The sequence below is a fragment of the Narcine bancroftii genome, chromosome 1 (genome assembly GCF_036971445.1).
Source record: "Narcine bancroftii isolate sNarBan1 chromosome 1, sNarBan1.hap1, whole genome shotgun sequence".
NCBI lineage: Eukaryota > Metazoa > Chordata > Chondrichthyes > Torpediniformes > Narcinidae > Narcine > Narcine bancroftii.
In genome coordinates this window covers 194,533,904-194,549,625 of record NC_091469.1, presented here as the reverse complement: position 1 = coordinate 194,549,625, position 15,722 = coordinate 194,533,904, and the positions used below count along the sequence as shown (strand labels likewise).

The following is a 15,722-nucleotide window of genomic DNA, read 5'->3' as shown; positions in this document are numbered from 1 at the left end:
TGCTTCAGTTCTCATTTGCATCCATAAGAAAAATTGTAGTCGTAATTTGACATGCTTTAAAAGAAACACCGTCTTAATGATATTCATAAATTGTAAAAAAAATTCTACTTTGACTTCAATATAGTTTTAAACAAAACTCGATACATCCCCCGATCCACCTTTGCAAAACTTAAAATTATCAATTTTCTCTCTTCACCAGGTATAGCAAAGAAGCATTGATGTGAAATTTTACCTCTTTCCACAGATGCCCCCTGACCGACTGAGTGTTTCCAGCATTTTCTCCTTTGATTTCAAACACAGAGCTTTTTAAATCAATTTCTTCTAGCAATTTGTTTGATATGTTCTCCAAAATTGAAAAATTAATTGTAATTCATGAACAGAGTGAACTGATTAATCCTTTAAGACGACAAATCTATTTTTGCCATAAATGAAGATTTATTTCAACATTCTTATAACATGTACGTATCTATCCTCCCCCTCCATCCCCTATCCAATAGCCAATCTCTCTAATGCCCAATTTTGCTTTTCGTATATTTGTACCCATCTCCCACTACACTATCTCTAAACTTTCCTTTCCTCTTATCCATGGATCCTCTCTGCCCAACATCCCTCACATCACCTGGTTTCAGCTATTACCTGCCACTCCCTACCTCATCACTCCTTCTCATCTCTTCATAATGACTATCTACCCTCTATATTCCCAGTTTGATGAAGGACCTTGAAATAAAATGTCAACTATCCCTTTGCTGCTTAACTTGTTGAATTCCAGTAGAGGTTTATTTTCTACTCCAAATTTCAGATTTTGCAGTCTCTTGTCTCCAAGTCTTTTTCAGTTGCTTGTTACAATTTAATCAGACACTTTCAGAATTTTTGCACTTTCTGTGTTTACCGTATTAGTCATCTCTTTTTTGATGTAATTTTGACTTTAATGATGCTTAAATATGCGTGATGTTCTTAAGTAACTATCAGTAAAACGATGCTTGGTTTGCTGCTTTTGTATAGGAGCTTGTGAAACTGACGATAGAGAAACAAGAACAGCCATCTCCCACCTCTCCAGTGAAACCTACCCAGCCAACCTCTAAAACTGACAAGTAAGAATTAATTCATTAAGACCATTACATAGATAAGTAACCAATTTGAATCTTGTTCTTCAGCATAAATTAAAAAAAAAGTCATTGCTTTGAAAAATCTGAATTGTGAATTAAATGTACATTTTACCCATCACATCTTAGTGAAAATGCTATTTTGAATTTGTTTATCCATCTGAAGATGTTAGCTTTGAAAGTTAGCTTTGAAAATGAATGCAATTTTGGAAAAATTGTTTTCAAAAATACTTTATTTTAGATTTTTAAAAAATCTGTATGGAACATGCTGAGAAATTTGATGTTGCTGCAGATAAAATATGCATGGTACTTTGACCATTTTAGGAATTTTGTCCTTGCTTCTCACTTCAACATTTTCAATATTTGGTTTTTCTCTTTGCTTGCACCTTCCATAATAATAACTTTGTAGCTTTAAAAAAAGATGCATTTTTGAGGGTAAACCAACAGCATTGTTTCCGACATACTTACCCATTGTTCAAGCTATTTCATTACACGTTGTGCAAAATGTTCTGATTGATGAAAGTTTTGAAATTTTTTTTGAGCAGATTGGCTCAATCTCCTCTGGTTTGTTCTTTCTAATAACTTCTGATTTTGTATATTTTTATTCATCTTCCAGCTGTTTTTAAAAGAAAAACTGGTATCCTGAATTTTTCCTCTTCATTCCACAAACAAGTCTGATTTTTGATAGTTATTTTGTTGTGTGTATTCTGTGCTCTATTTATCAAAAATTAATTTGTCAACTGAATGGAAAAATATTTTGTGTTTGTCTATTGGTCAGCAGAGATTCAATTTAAATATTTCTGTGACATGTCTGATTTCGCCAGTCCTTATTTCTGAGTCTGAATCCATCTTTGATCAATGATTTTATGTTAGTCACCATATGGGAGTCCTTCTCACAACCATTAATTCTAATCCACAATGATTGCCGGCTGACATTTTTAGTTTTTTTTTCAATTATTGCACGATTGCTGATCAATTGATTAATTACATTTAAATTTATCAGTGTTTTATTTGAATGTCAAACACTTACTAAAGCGGACATAATAGCTGATTAAGACTTCAGAGTTGGGGGGCGTGGCAAGATGGCATAGGGAGCGGACGTGCATTCCCGGTCTCCCCCAGGCAGTTATATAAATACCCGTTTTAAGAATATTTCTTTTCTGTTAAAAGTCTTTGTTTTGTTTATCAATTGTTTTTAGTTTAAAATGGCAACAAAGATTAAGGAAAATAGAGTTCAAATACAGAACAAAACTACACGCTCCAACTTTGGAAGAAACTCGGCCTACTTGCCCAGACAGAACCACGGAGTCAAGGCTGGAATTTTCTTAAGAACGGAGCTCATTAATTGGACTGTCGGATAAGCTGGCCTTGGACACCCCTCTGAAAGATGTTTAAAATGGCAACAAAGATTAAGGAAAATAGAGTTCAAATACAGAACAAAACTACACTCTCCGACTTTGGAAGAAACTCGGCCTACTTGCCCAGATAGAACCACGGAGTCAAGGCTGGAATTTTCTTAAGATCGGAGCTCATTAATTGGACTGTCGGATAAGCTGGCCTTGGACACCCCTCTGAAAGATGTTTAAAATGGCAACAAAGATTAAGGAAAATAGAGTTCAAATACAGAACAAAACTACACTCTCCGACTTTGGAAGAAACTCGGCCTACTTGCCCAGACAGAACCACGGAGTCAAGGCTGGAATTTTCTTAAGAACGGAGCTCATTAATTGGACTGTCGGATAAGCTGGCCTTGGACACCCCTCTGAAAGATGTTTAAAATGGCAACAAAGATTAAGGAAAATAGAGTTCAAATACAGAACAAAACTACACTCTCCGACTTTGGAAGAAACTCGGCCTACTTGCCCAGACAGAACCACGGAGTCAAGGCTGGAATTTTCTTAAGATCGGAGCTCATTAATTGGACTGTCGGATAAGCTGGCCTTGGACACCCCTCTGAAAGATGTTTAAAATGGCAACAAAGATTAAGGAAAATAGAGTTCAAATACAGAACAAAACTACACTCTCCGACTTTGGAAGAAACTCGGCCTACTTGCCCAGACAGAACCACGGAGTCAAGGCTGGAATTTTCTTAAGATCGGAGCTCATTAATTGGACTGTCGGATAAGCTGGCCTTGGACACCCCTCTGAAAGATGTTTAAAATGGCAACAAAGATTAAGGAAAATAGAGTTCAAATACAGAACAAAACTACACTCTCCGACTTTGGAAGAAACTCGGCCTACTTGCCCAGACAGAACCACGGAGTCAAGGCTGGAATTTTCTTAAGAACGGAGCTCATTAATTGGACTGTCGGATAAGCTGGTCTTGGACACCCCTCTGAAAGATGGTGATGAATATTGATTTGAAATGTTTTATGAAGATAAATTGCAGTAATTGGCATTGGTTGCCCGTGAGTTTTAAAAATCCAGGTAACATTAAAGTTTATTAGTGATTTTTTTTGGATGGAATATCGGAAGGATGAATTTATTATCTATAAATACAGAAAAAATTACATTCTTTGACTTTGGAAGAAATTTGACCTATTTGCCCAGACAGAGCCGGAGTTGGTGCTGGAATTTTCTTAAGAACAGAACTTATTAAAATTGATTTCGGACTCCTTTTTGAAAGATGGTGACGAATGTTGATTTGAAATATTTGAAATATTTTCTGAAGATAAACATATATATGGAATTCCTTGACCTGCAATAAGGTTTATCAGTGATTTTTTTTGGATGGAATATTGGAAGAGTGAATTTAATATCTGTGAGTATGCATACATTGCAAACAGATTTTAATAGTTTTGAAAAGGTTTTTTTAAACTAAACAACAAGATCAGTTTAATATTGAGAAAATTGGAAAAAACGTAAACTTTATTATTAAATTTGGAAATTCAGTAGAAAGAAACTATGAACAAGATTGATGATTTATAAAATTAAAGTCGAAGGAGGAATGTCCAAGAAGAGTTAAAAATTTTGAATAAGTTTTTCTTGAAAATAAACAATAATTTCTACTTAACATTGAGAAGATTGACAAAGTGGAAAATTTGGTATTAAATTGGGAAACACAGAAGAAAGAACTTATGAATAACATTGATGCTTTAGAAGATCAAGACCGAAGGAATTATGTTCAAGAAAATTTTAAAAGATTTGAAAAAAACTTTTTTTGAAAGTAAGCTACAAATTCAACTTGAGACTGAGAAGAATGGAAGATTCAGTGTTGAAATGGGATGTTCAGAGGTGTTTTAATTCAGTGGATGAAATTCAGGAAGACTTGAAAAAAAAATTAAAAAAAACTTTTATTGATTGTAAACAATGTTTATTTAACTCAGTGTTGGGAGGGTGGAAAGGGTACAAAATTTAATATCAAGTTTGGATTTTCGAAAAAAAGAATTTATGAATAAGATTGGTTAAATTGATGGACCGGGGTTTTATGGATATAAGAAATGATGATTTTTCGGTTTATATGTGTATTTTGTCTGCCTGGGGAGGGGAGGGGGAGGGAGTGGTACTTCTGCTCCCGAAAGTCATATGCCACTTGTGGTTTATACCACACCCATTTGGGTTTTTGGGAATTAACCACCACAAGGTGGTTTCCTAAGGGGTTAGGGGAGGTGGGGGGGGGGGGGTGAAAATTTGAAAATTATTTAGTATCTATTATTTAATATTATACTAAGTCAATTTGAAATGAATGTATGGAGATACTATAAATAAATTTCGAGAAAAAAAAAAAGTCTTCAGAGTTCTTTGGATGCATTATTTACTTCAGCTTTTGGAAAATTATGATTTTCTTGTTATTTATCTTGAAATCTCAACAAATATTTAAATTATTCTGATTCTTGCAGTGTAACAGAGCTTCCTTTGACTGACCGTGAAAAGGAAATTCTAACTAAAACTACTCCAATGACGAGATCACTGGAGATACTTCCAGATTCTGTAGATGGGGAATGTGCTCCACCAAAGCCACCACTGCCTGGTATACGTATCTTGGAGCCTGGGTAAAGTTACACTATATTTTATATGTGTGTGTTTTGAGTTTGTGACTCTGGCATTTGCACTAGGCTCTGGACTAATATTGGATAGGCATAAGTGCTATCTTTAGAGCCAATTAAACCCATAGCTGGCCTATCCTACGTCACCATATAAATTAACAAGGGCAATAATAGAGTTTCCATCGATACCCTCAATTATTATCGTTTTTTTTCCCTTTGGGACATGAGGCAGATGGTTTGAAACTTTCCCTTGAATTTAGTTTATTTTTTGTTATGTTCTTGCTTGAGTGTGCTTTGCTGAGTGCACCAAAAAGGTGGTCACAATACCAATTGGATTTGCAAATCCACTTTGACAACTGCTGAAGGTCTACACCAGAGATTCACTGACTTTCAAATCTATTGCATGTTATTTGCAAACATGCAATAGCATTGGGGCAAATTTAAAAAAAAAATTCAAAACTACTTTTAATATTTCAACTCGTTTAGTCATTTGAAATTTGCTGATCAAAAATTACATAAGAAATAGAAGCAGGACTAGCCCCTCAAACATGCCAAATCATTAGCCCTTTTTCCACTGGCACCTTGTCCCAGGAATTAACTGGGACAGGGTCCAGTGGAAAAAGAAAAATCTTGGCACACTGGCATCAAATCACGTCAGGGATTGACTGCCTCGACCCCTACTCATATCTCCAGCGTCAGCTGATGCCAGCGTTCCGATTAAACCAGTGGAAAAAGAACAGCAGAAAGTCCTCCATTTCTGATTGAAAGTAGATGCTCCTATCTCTGGGAATGAATTATGTTCAATGGAAAAGCAGTCAGTTAGAGGTGTCCCAGTGAAAAAAGCACAAATGGCTTCCTATCCTGGGACTCTGCACGGCCAGTTAACTGGGATGCCAGTGAAAAAAGGGCTGTTCAATATGATCATAACTGAACAATAAAACTATTTTAGATGGGGGGGGAGAATTCTGGCTACTGTTTTCTCTCATTCATTTGAATGAGTACTGTTATGCTGCTGTCAGGTCTAATTTGGTGCAGACTCCACTTGGACTGCAGCTGGTTGTGGGTTGGAAGGTGCCACTAGTAGCTCAGGCCAGCTTTGGCAAGGTGCTGGTATACCTATGTATGTTCAGGTTTCAGCAATTGTGCTGGACAGATAATTTGTCCTGTTTTAATGTATGCACCCCTTGTCATGTGATTCAGCCCCCATCTTGTACCACAGAATGAAAAGTGAAAAGTATTTGCTGGTGTTGTGCATGTCTATTTGTAGAAATGATCAATACATCAGCTGCTAATTATCCAAGTTCTGTCATTAATATTTTTTTTTGGTCCACTGCGTGTCTTCTGGAAACTGTTCAGTTTTGATGCTTTTTTTTTTGCTTATTGACTATTGATTTTTTTTAAATGACTGACCATCTCCTTTATATTCTTTTTAAAACAGTGAACAGTTTGCCTATTGCTATGCTTTCATATTTTTTTTTCCCAGTTAACCATTTTATTTACTGCCCTATAGTCACAATAAGTCCAGAATGATGCAGATTAAATTATTACTTTCTTTGGCCTGCAGCAGTCATATTCCTCCAATCTTACCACCTCTACCACCCAAGAAAAGGCAGTCTGCTCCCTCCCCAACCAGAGTGGCAGTGGTACCTCCCATGAGCCGAGCTGCAAGTGGATCTAGTATACCAAATGCCAAGCAGGTATGGGAAGTTTTTGTACTTTGAGTAGCATTTGACCAGATGAAATAATTTTCACACTTGCTAAAGAACAATCAGTGAACAAAAATATGCAAAAAAATGTATGTTAAATGCTGTATCTGATCCTATTGTTGAACTAGTATTTATATTTTGATGGCTTCCAGCCTGTCTTTGAAACTATGAGCAGAAAATTTGTCATTTAATTTGTTTTCTTTTACTGCTTTGTATAATGGAAGAACATTTTTTGTTTGGCCATGGCCAAGATTATGAATAATGTTTTGCCTATATAAAGCACTTCTCAAACATCCCTATTGTTCTGCTTCTCAGAACAATGATAAATAACACAATTGTGTATGTTTGTTTGGATCACAATTTGAGCATTGAAATGTTATAAAGGAAAAAAAAACATGGATTTGTCAGAATAATGACCAATTTGTATCTGTAGAGGCTCGATCAAAAAAAAATTTCAGTGAAGCAGAAGATGTAACTTGTGAAAATGTTGTTCAATAAAACATTAATTTTATTTGCTTGGAGTTGGTGATTGAATCAAAATTGTGCACCTGATCAGAGAATCTTTTCAGTATGGGCTCAATTGACACAAGGTAATTGAATCAAGGGATCATTGCAACTTTTAAGGGTACCATTTGAGAGAAATTAGAACAAATAGAATGCCTTTATGCCTTATATTTTTGTGGTTCTTGCTGCTGAGTTAAGGATGCATCTTCTTATTTTGGTATGTCAATGACTTGTGATCACTGCACAAAGAGAGTAATGTGGGTTATATCACAGTTTTAAATTTTGCATTGTATTTGTTGATACAGTCGGTGTGCCCAATTTTCAAATTATAATAATCTGGAAGTGGTATTTTTTTTTAAACACAAAAGGATTTAATTTGTGCATCAGGAGTTTATAATTAATGAGCCACAATGTTTGCATCACATATGAAGAGAAAAAGGGAAATTGATTTGAATGTGAATTATTCTTGTATTTGAAGTGCCAAGGGTAATAGTAAAGCAATTAATGTCTTGTATGTTTAGGAGTTTGATGGCTTGGATTGTTATGTACAAAGACGGCTGTCTGGTGGCAGCCACTCCTATAGTGGTGAATCACCAAGGGTATCTCCCTGTAACAGCATAGGAAAGCTGAGTAAATCGGATGAACAGCTGTCATCACTGGACAATGATAGTGGACAGTGTTCACAGAACACAAGCTGTGAAACACTTGGTAAGTTCGCATTTTTTCCCCCCAATATATAATTATTAAATTGAAGCATTGATTATTTTCTTGGCCTTTGTTTAATTTATCTTTTCTCCATTTAAATGCTGTATTACTTATCCCTAACATCATAGATCAATTTCTAGTTGCTTTAAGTGATTGTAGGTTTCTGGTGCCATTGCTGTTGTGCTACTGCTTCAAAGCATGTTGAAAGATGTTCAGGAGGAATATTTGTTTTTATTTATATCTCCGACCCTAACCTTCTCTGCCACTAAAATTGCTTGGTATTTACATGGCTTAAATTCAATGATAATTTCCAGTAAATTAATAAAAATTATTTCCTATAATGACAGGTTAATAAAAAGCAAACACAAATTTGAGGATTGGCAAAAGGGTCAGAGAGGACCACAATGAAACTTTTTATCATAATGATTTTTTTATGATCTAGAAAACCTTGCATGGAAAGTCAGTAGTGGTAGAAATGGGGGTCAGTGGGGATAAGTATTTGAATAATCATCTACAGGTTTATGGGAATAGAATACATGAGTTTGATTAATTAGTTAACTCTCCTAAAGAGCAATGCACAGGCACAATGGACTGAATAGTTTCTCCTGTCTTGGATAATTCTGATTCTTCTATGACTATTTTAAATTTAGACTTACAGCACAGTAACAGACCCTTTGGTCCATGAGCCTGTGCTACCCAATCACATCCAATTGACCTACACCCCCTGTATGCTTTGAACAGTGGGAGGAAACTGGGGCACTCGAGGAAACCCATGCAGACATGGAAAGAATGTACAAGTTCCTTACTGACAGTGTTGAATTTGAATACCGGCCTATGGCACTGGAAAAGTCTCGTGCTAACTGCTATGCAAACTGTGCTTCCTGTTGGTCATAGTAACAAGGGCAGGGATTGTAGGAAGTAGTCTGGCTACCAGCCCAATTTTAACAGGTCCCAACTCTATATATTTTTCAGTGGCTTTATATAGGTCAAGATGATTTGCTTAATGTTAAAGTAGGTGCCCTTTGTCCTCTATGTGCAATAGCACTTTGCATTTGATCAAGTTTTTATTCCTATTTTTCTGAATATTTCCTTGGAGTGAATTGGCATTGGGCACTTCAACCTCTGTCAGGTTTGGCTCAGCTTTAGCTGATTGTTGAGGTCTGACTGGGTATAACATTAAACAGAGAGTAGTTTAATGGAAAAATAGAAAGCGATCTACAAAATATAAAGTGCAAATTGCTTGGTGGGAGCAGGTTAAAAGTTCCATAAAAAGCGATGCTAGACCAGATTCAAAATGTGCATGACTTGAGAATTGGAACTACAATTTGAAATGTTGCCATGAGCATCAAATTAGATGTATATTTAATCATAAGAAAGGGAGTGAGGAAATATAAGATGAAGTTTGCACTCATTCTGCAAAGATTTTTTCATTTCAGTTATGGTTGATAGTAATCCAGCTTTGTTAAAGGTTATAGAGAATGCATGAATAAAACACTAAAGTCTGCAGACACCGCGATTGAAGTGAAAACAATGCTGGAAAAACTTTACTTGGATCCCAAATATCTCAATTTCTGGCAAAGACATTGCAAGTTGAAACAGAATAAAACTATTATTTCAGAGGGTAGCTTTTGTTAAAATTTGGGGTTATACTGTTTGCTTTCCTTAAACACTTCTGGTTTCAATTATTGTTGCTGTTGAATCAATTATTTACATGACTAGGTATCTGATACAGAGTTAAAAGGTATCTGTGTGTCTTGATGAATCTCACTCTTCTTGATTACTTTTCACTTTTTCTTTGCAGACAATCCAGAAAACTATGATCCTGATTATGATTTCCTGCATCAGGATCTTTCAAACTTGGATCATAATCCACAGCACATTTCAGGCATGCTAAGCCCACTACCAGAATCAGCAGTAGAATCCAGTTCGCCTCTTCCGGGGCAGACATTTACTTCACAGTTTTGTACTTCACAAGTAGTGCCTGACTGGCGGTTTGGGCCTCAGACTGGTGCTCAACCTATGCAAATACCACCAGCATTACCAGAGAAGAAACGTAGGAGTGCTGTTTCATCAGACAGTTCAGGATCTAGGGTCTCGTATGAGAGATTTCCTTCACAGTATGACAATATTTCTGAAGAGGAAATGCCGAATTCTGTGGTGCCACCAGTTCAATACCCTCCATTTGCTGTTGTGTCACCAAGGCAACAAGGAGTTCCATCAGTTGGACTTCAGGGTATTGATAATACAGAAGTACCTGAGAAGCCACCTCCGCTCCCAGAAAAAAAGGCTAGGCACAGTGAGTATTTACTTGTGAATTATTTAGATGTTAACTTTAACAAAATAAAAGTGTAAAGTATTCTACCTGTGAATATGTGATGTACATTTAACACTATGCCTTTGGGCTACTCTCTGCAGATGGCATGTTTTAACATGTGCCTTGGGCATAGTATTCTGTTTCTGATAATCATAATTGTTTCTTTTTCTGGACAATTTTTGACTAAAGTGTAATTCAGTTGAGTCTTTGGTTTTTAAAAAATTTAAAATAATAATTCCAAACATGAACCCCTATTGAAGGATGAATTTTGTAGTTGGGATTTTTATAAGAACAAAAGAAATAGGAGCAAGAGTTGGCCATTCAGCCTATTGGGCTTGTTCCGCCATTCAATAAGAGCATGGTTGATTTGGCCTTGGACTCGGCTCCATCTACCTGCCTTTTCCTTATAACCCCCTAATTCCTCTACTATGCAAAAATCTATCAATCTGTGTTTGAAATCTATTCACTGAGGTAGCCTCTACTGCTTCCCTAGGCAGAGAATTTTATAGGTTTTACCTCTTGCTGGGCAAAGCAGTTCCTCCTGATCTTAGTCTAAAATGTACATGAATTGTGAGGCATTGTTCCATTTTTCTGGACTCACTTGCCTTTTAAAATTATGAAAAGAATAGATGTGTTTCTATATGATTCCCTCTGAATTCCAGCAAGTATAGCCCCAGTCAACTCAATCACTTCTTATAGGATAGCCCCCTCATCTCTGGAATCAACCTGGTGAACCTCCTGTGCACTGCCTCCAAAGTTAGCACATCTCTTCTCAAGTAGAGAGCTGCTCACAGTACTCCAGGTGCAGCCCAACCATTACCTGTTGCAGTAGAATCTTCTTGCTCTCAAACTCAATTCCATTAACAATGAAGGCCAACATTCCATTTGCTTCCTTGATAACTTGTTGCATCTAAAAAACAACTTTTGTAATTCTTGCACAAGCACTTCCATGTATTTCAAGTAATAATCTCAAGTTTTTCCGCCAAAGAGGATGACCTCGCATTTATTAATATACTACTTCATCTGCCAGACCGTTGCCCATTCACTTAAACTATCTGTATATCTCCCTACAAGCTCTCCACATCTTGCTTTTCCACCCATCTTAGTGTCATCAACAAATTTTGGTATGTTACACCCTGTCTCCTCTTCCGAATCATCAATATATACTGTCAACAGTTGCAGGACTCCTGTGGCACTCTGCTCACCACTAACTGCCAACTAGAGAAACATTAATTTATCCCAACTCTCTGCTTTGTTGGTTAACCAATCTACCATCTATGCTAATAAATTAAACTCCATGCATCCTTAACTTGTGGATTAATATTAATCTTGTATGTGACACCTAATTGTACATCTTCTGGAAATCCAAGTGCTCAATATTTACCTGTTCCTTTCCAGCCACTGCTCTGCTCAAAGAACACCAGTAAGTTTGTTAAACAGGGCCTGCCCTTCCTGAATCCATGCTGCATCTGCCTGATGGAACCATTTGTATCCAAATGTCCTGCTGTTTTTTTCTTTATAACAGTTTCAAGCCTTTTCCTGACAACAAACGTTAAGCTAATTGGCCTATAGTGAACTGTCTTTTGCTGACATGCATGTTGTATAAGAAGTTCAAAGCAGCATTATTCTTCAGTGAATCTTGATTACAATAGAAAACATAAACACTTAACCTCTAAATAGAAGAACTATAATGTGAAATAAACTTCCTACCTACTGTAATTGATAGTGTCATGTTTTAATGATTCCTGCCATGTGACTAAAGTACAGTAGTGACCATTGGCTACAGTGGAAATGACACTAGTATAAATAAAATGACATTTATTCAACAGGAAAGCTCACTTAGATTTTTTTAAAAATCCAGTGGGTTGCTTGTTGTACGTGTATTCATTTTCAAGCCTGTTTATTTTACAATAAAAACTGCACTGTTGTTTTATACAGAAGTGGTGGAGAAACTCACCAGGTCATGCAGTATCATACGAAGTAAAAGGCAGTCAATAGTTCAGGCCTGAGCCCTTCATCAGACCTGGGTCCAAATAGTCAACTTCTGTTTACATCCTATAAAAGCTGCGTGACCTGCTGAGTTCCTTGCACTTTTGTGTATTTCACTGGACCCCAGTATCTGTAGATTTTCTTCTTTACCTGCATTGATATCTTGATATTTGGATCTTTTGGATATAAAAGCATATTGCAAGTTTCTATCATATTGTGGCAGTGAGAGAGACACAACCACCACGTTGAGGGTTGTTAACGACTGTTTTTATTCAAATTCAGCGCGCCCCTTTAAGGGCAGCATGAGGTCAGTCACCTAGTGCATTGTGACATCATAATCGCTGCTCAGGGTGTGCACTGGAAGGGATGCTGGAGTCAGAGAGTAACCTCTGACGATGCCATTTCCCCATGACTACCCCAGCACATGGCGATACAAGCAGGGCCGGTTCGCCATGTTGTGCTGCCACACAACCCCCCCCCCCAGTGTCCTGTTGTTTTGGCGGCCGGCCCCAGTGCTTGGACGCAGCCGTCTGCACCGGCTGTGATAAGTCCAGATGGCGGTCCACCGTAAAAAGTTGCTGACTCCCCCCAATGTCTAGGGTGAAGGTTCCTCTGGTCCGCTGCAAGACTTTGTACAGCCCCTTGTACAGTCACTGCAACAGTGCGCCCTGCGGCCCCCCCTTTGAACGAAAACTAACTGAGTTCTTTGGGAAGGTGTATTGGCCGGGTGCCGTGGCGTGTTGGGGATGGGGGAGTCAGGGAGTCCAGTCTCCTGCAGAAGTCTGCCAGCAGGTTTGCATTGGTGGCCGCAGTGTCGGGGGTCTGAGCCGAAAGACGTACCCGGTAGGGAAAGCAGTGCACCATACACCACCTCTGCCGCTGAGGCTTGTGGGTCCTCCTTGGGTGCTGTCCTAATCCCAAGGAGGACCCAGGTTAGCTCGTCCACCCAGTCTGGTCCGGAGAGCCTGGCCATGAGTGATGCCTTCAGGTGCCTGTGGAACCTCTCCACCAACCTGTTGGAATGAGGGTGGTATGCCGTGATGTGGTGGAGCTTCAGCCCCCAGGAGTTTCGCCATCTGGGTCCACAGGGCGGACGTGAACTGTGCGCCCCTGTCGCTGGTGATGTGCGCTGGGACTCCGAATCGAGTGATCCACTGGTTGACCAGAATCCTGGCTCACATCGGGATAGCCTCTGGCCACCTTGTGGCGCAGTCGATCGCCATGAGGAGGTAACGAGCCTCCCTTAACACTGGCGGTGTCCAACAATATCGACGTGTATGTGTTGGAACCGGCGAGCCGCCGAGTCAAAGTTCTGTAAGGGAGCCTGCGTGTGTCAGTGGACTCTGGAGGTCTGGCACCTGGTGCAGTTCCTGGTGAGCTCCGCCACCTCTCTCTTGAACCCATGCCATACGAACTGCTCTGCGACCATACGCACCGTTGTCTTCACTGCTGGGTGAGCGAGGTTGTAGACTAGACTGAAGACCTTCGCTCTCCAGTGCGGCGGGACTACCAGACGTGGCGTACCTGTTGACACATCGCAGAGCAGTGTGTCCGGGCTGCTGGGCAACTGGACGTCTTTGAGTTTGAGGCCCAAGATAGCAGTCTGCAAGGCCTGCATCTCCGCATCGTTCCTCTGGGCCTGGGCCAGTTGAGCGTTATCTAGGCCGTGGGCGAGAGTGTTGATGGCGGGTCGTGAGAGTGCATCTGCTACTACATTGTCCTTACCAGCCCTGTGTCAGATATCGGTCGTGAACTCCGATACTTATAAGAGATGGCGCTGTTGTCTGGTGGACCACAGATCCTTGGCCATCGCCAGTGCCTGGTTGAGAGGCTTGTGGTCCGTGAAGACTGTGAACTGCCCTTGAGGAAGTAGCGAAAGTGGCGGATGGCGAAGTACAGCACCAGGAGCTCCCAGTCGAAGGCGCTATATTTCAGTTCTGGTGGACACAGCAGCTTGCTGAAAAAGGCCAACAGGCTCCAGTGTCCATCAAGCCACTGTTCCAGGATCCCCTCCTCCCCTCGCTGTAGCCGAGGCATCTACGGAGAGCGCATTGTGCGCCTCTGGCCGTGGGTGCACTAGTAGTGTTGGCTATGGCCTCCTTCGTCGCGATGAAACTTATTCGCCTCTTCAGGCCAGGATGGAGTCTTTGGTGGCCATCAGCGTGAACAATGGGCGCATGGTGCGAGCAGCTCTGGGGATGACATGATGGTAAAAGTTCATTATCCCCACGAACAAAGGTCTTTTAGGGTGGGGGGTTTGGGGAAACTTTCTCCGGTGCTGGTGTGGCCCTGGCCACCGATTATGGTGTGCCTCAGGAACTCAAGGGTCTCCTTGCCGAACTGGTATTTGGCCACATTGACCATGAGGCCAAAATCCATCAGGCGAGCAAAGAGGGTGCGGAGGTGGGTGTTTTGTTCGTCGCGGCTGTGACTGGCAATGAGAATATCATCCAGGTAAATGAACACAAAGCCCAAATCCCTCCCTACCGCGTCCATGAGACGCTGGAACATTTGGGCCACATCCTGCATACGCAGGAACTCGAAGAGCCCGAAAGGGGTGATAATGGCCGACTTACCCACGTCGTCTGGATGCACCGGGATTTAATGGTATCCCCACACGAGGTCCACCTTGGAGAAGATCCGTGTGCCGTGGAGGTTTGTGGAGAAATTCTATATGTGGGGCACCGGGTACCTGTTGGCTGGTGGTAGTCCCATCATGGTCTCCAACCCCCAGACAATTATGGGACCATATGAACCAGTGATGTCCAGGTACTGTCTGAGCGCCGGACGATTCCAAGTTCTTGGAGTCTGGAGAGCTCCACCTTTGCTTGCTGGAGCTTCTCAGGTGCCAGCCATCTGGGCCTAGCATGCAGCGGGGGGCCTTGAGTGGCGATGTGGTGGAAGACCCCATGCTGGGGCACAGCGGCATTGAAACGTGGCTCTAGGATGGTGGGGAACTTGTGGAGGATGTTGGCGAATTCATCTCTGGCAGTGACTATGGTGGCAATTTCAGGCTTGCAGGCATCTTTTGTGTCCAGTTGTGTGAAGAGGAACGTTCGGGCATTGACCAGCCTCTTGCCCTTCATGTCGACCAGGAGATCGTGAGCCCTCAGGAAGTCAGCCCCCAACAGTGCGGTGCCTACGGAGGCTAGGACGAACCTCCAGTGGAACTTCTCCCTTCCTAACTAGATCTGTGCCCTGCAGGTCCTGACGGTGGAGCTGTTGGCCACCTGCAGGATTGGACCGCGAGATCGGGTGTGAGTCTCTAACTTGGTGGTGGGGAAGGATGCTCAGCTCAGGAATCGACGGCTGGTGGACCTGTCCGTCACATGAAGGAGGCTGTTTGTGCAGCCAGCCGTCGCAGCCATTACAGCGGCTGGCCTGGTCGTTTCCCTGAAACCCACGGTGTTGGCGG

The 15,722-nt window shown here is 40.6% G+C and overlaps 1 protein-coding gene across 5 annotated transcripts in view; it reads left to right on the top strand.

Annotated features, from left to right (window-relative positions):
- Positions 1 to 15,722, top strand: part of LOC138736679 (rap guanine nucleotide exchange factor 1-like) — a 201,933-nt gene that overhangs the window by 83,194 nt on the left and 103,017 nt on the right. For all 5 annotated transcript variants that reach the window (XM_069886590.1, XM_069886581.1, XM_069886576.1 and 2 more), the window contains 5 exons: positions 1,003 to 1,091; positions 4,943 to 5,095; positions 6,654 to 6,786; positions 7,821 to 8,007; positions 9,806 to 10,300. In XM_069886590.1, the coding sequence (XP_069742691.1) occupies positions 1,003 to 1,091; positions 4,943 to 5,095; positions 6,654 to 6,786; positions 7,821 to 8,007; positions 9,806 to 10,300 (1,057 nt within the window). The remainder of the gene's footprint in view (positions 1 to 1,002; positions 1,092 to 4,942; positions 5,096 to 6,653; positions 6,787 to 7,820; positions 8,008 to 9,805; positions 10,301 to 15,722) is intronic.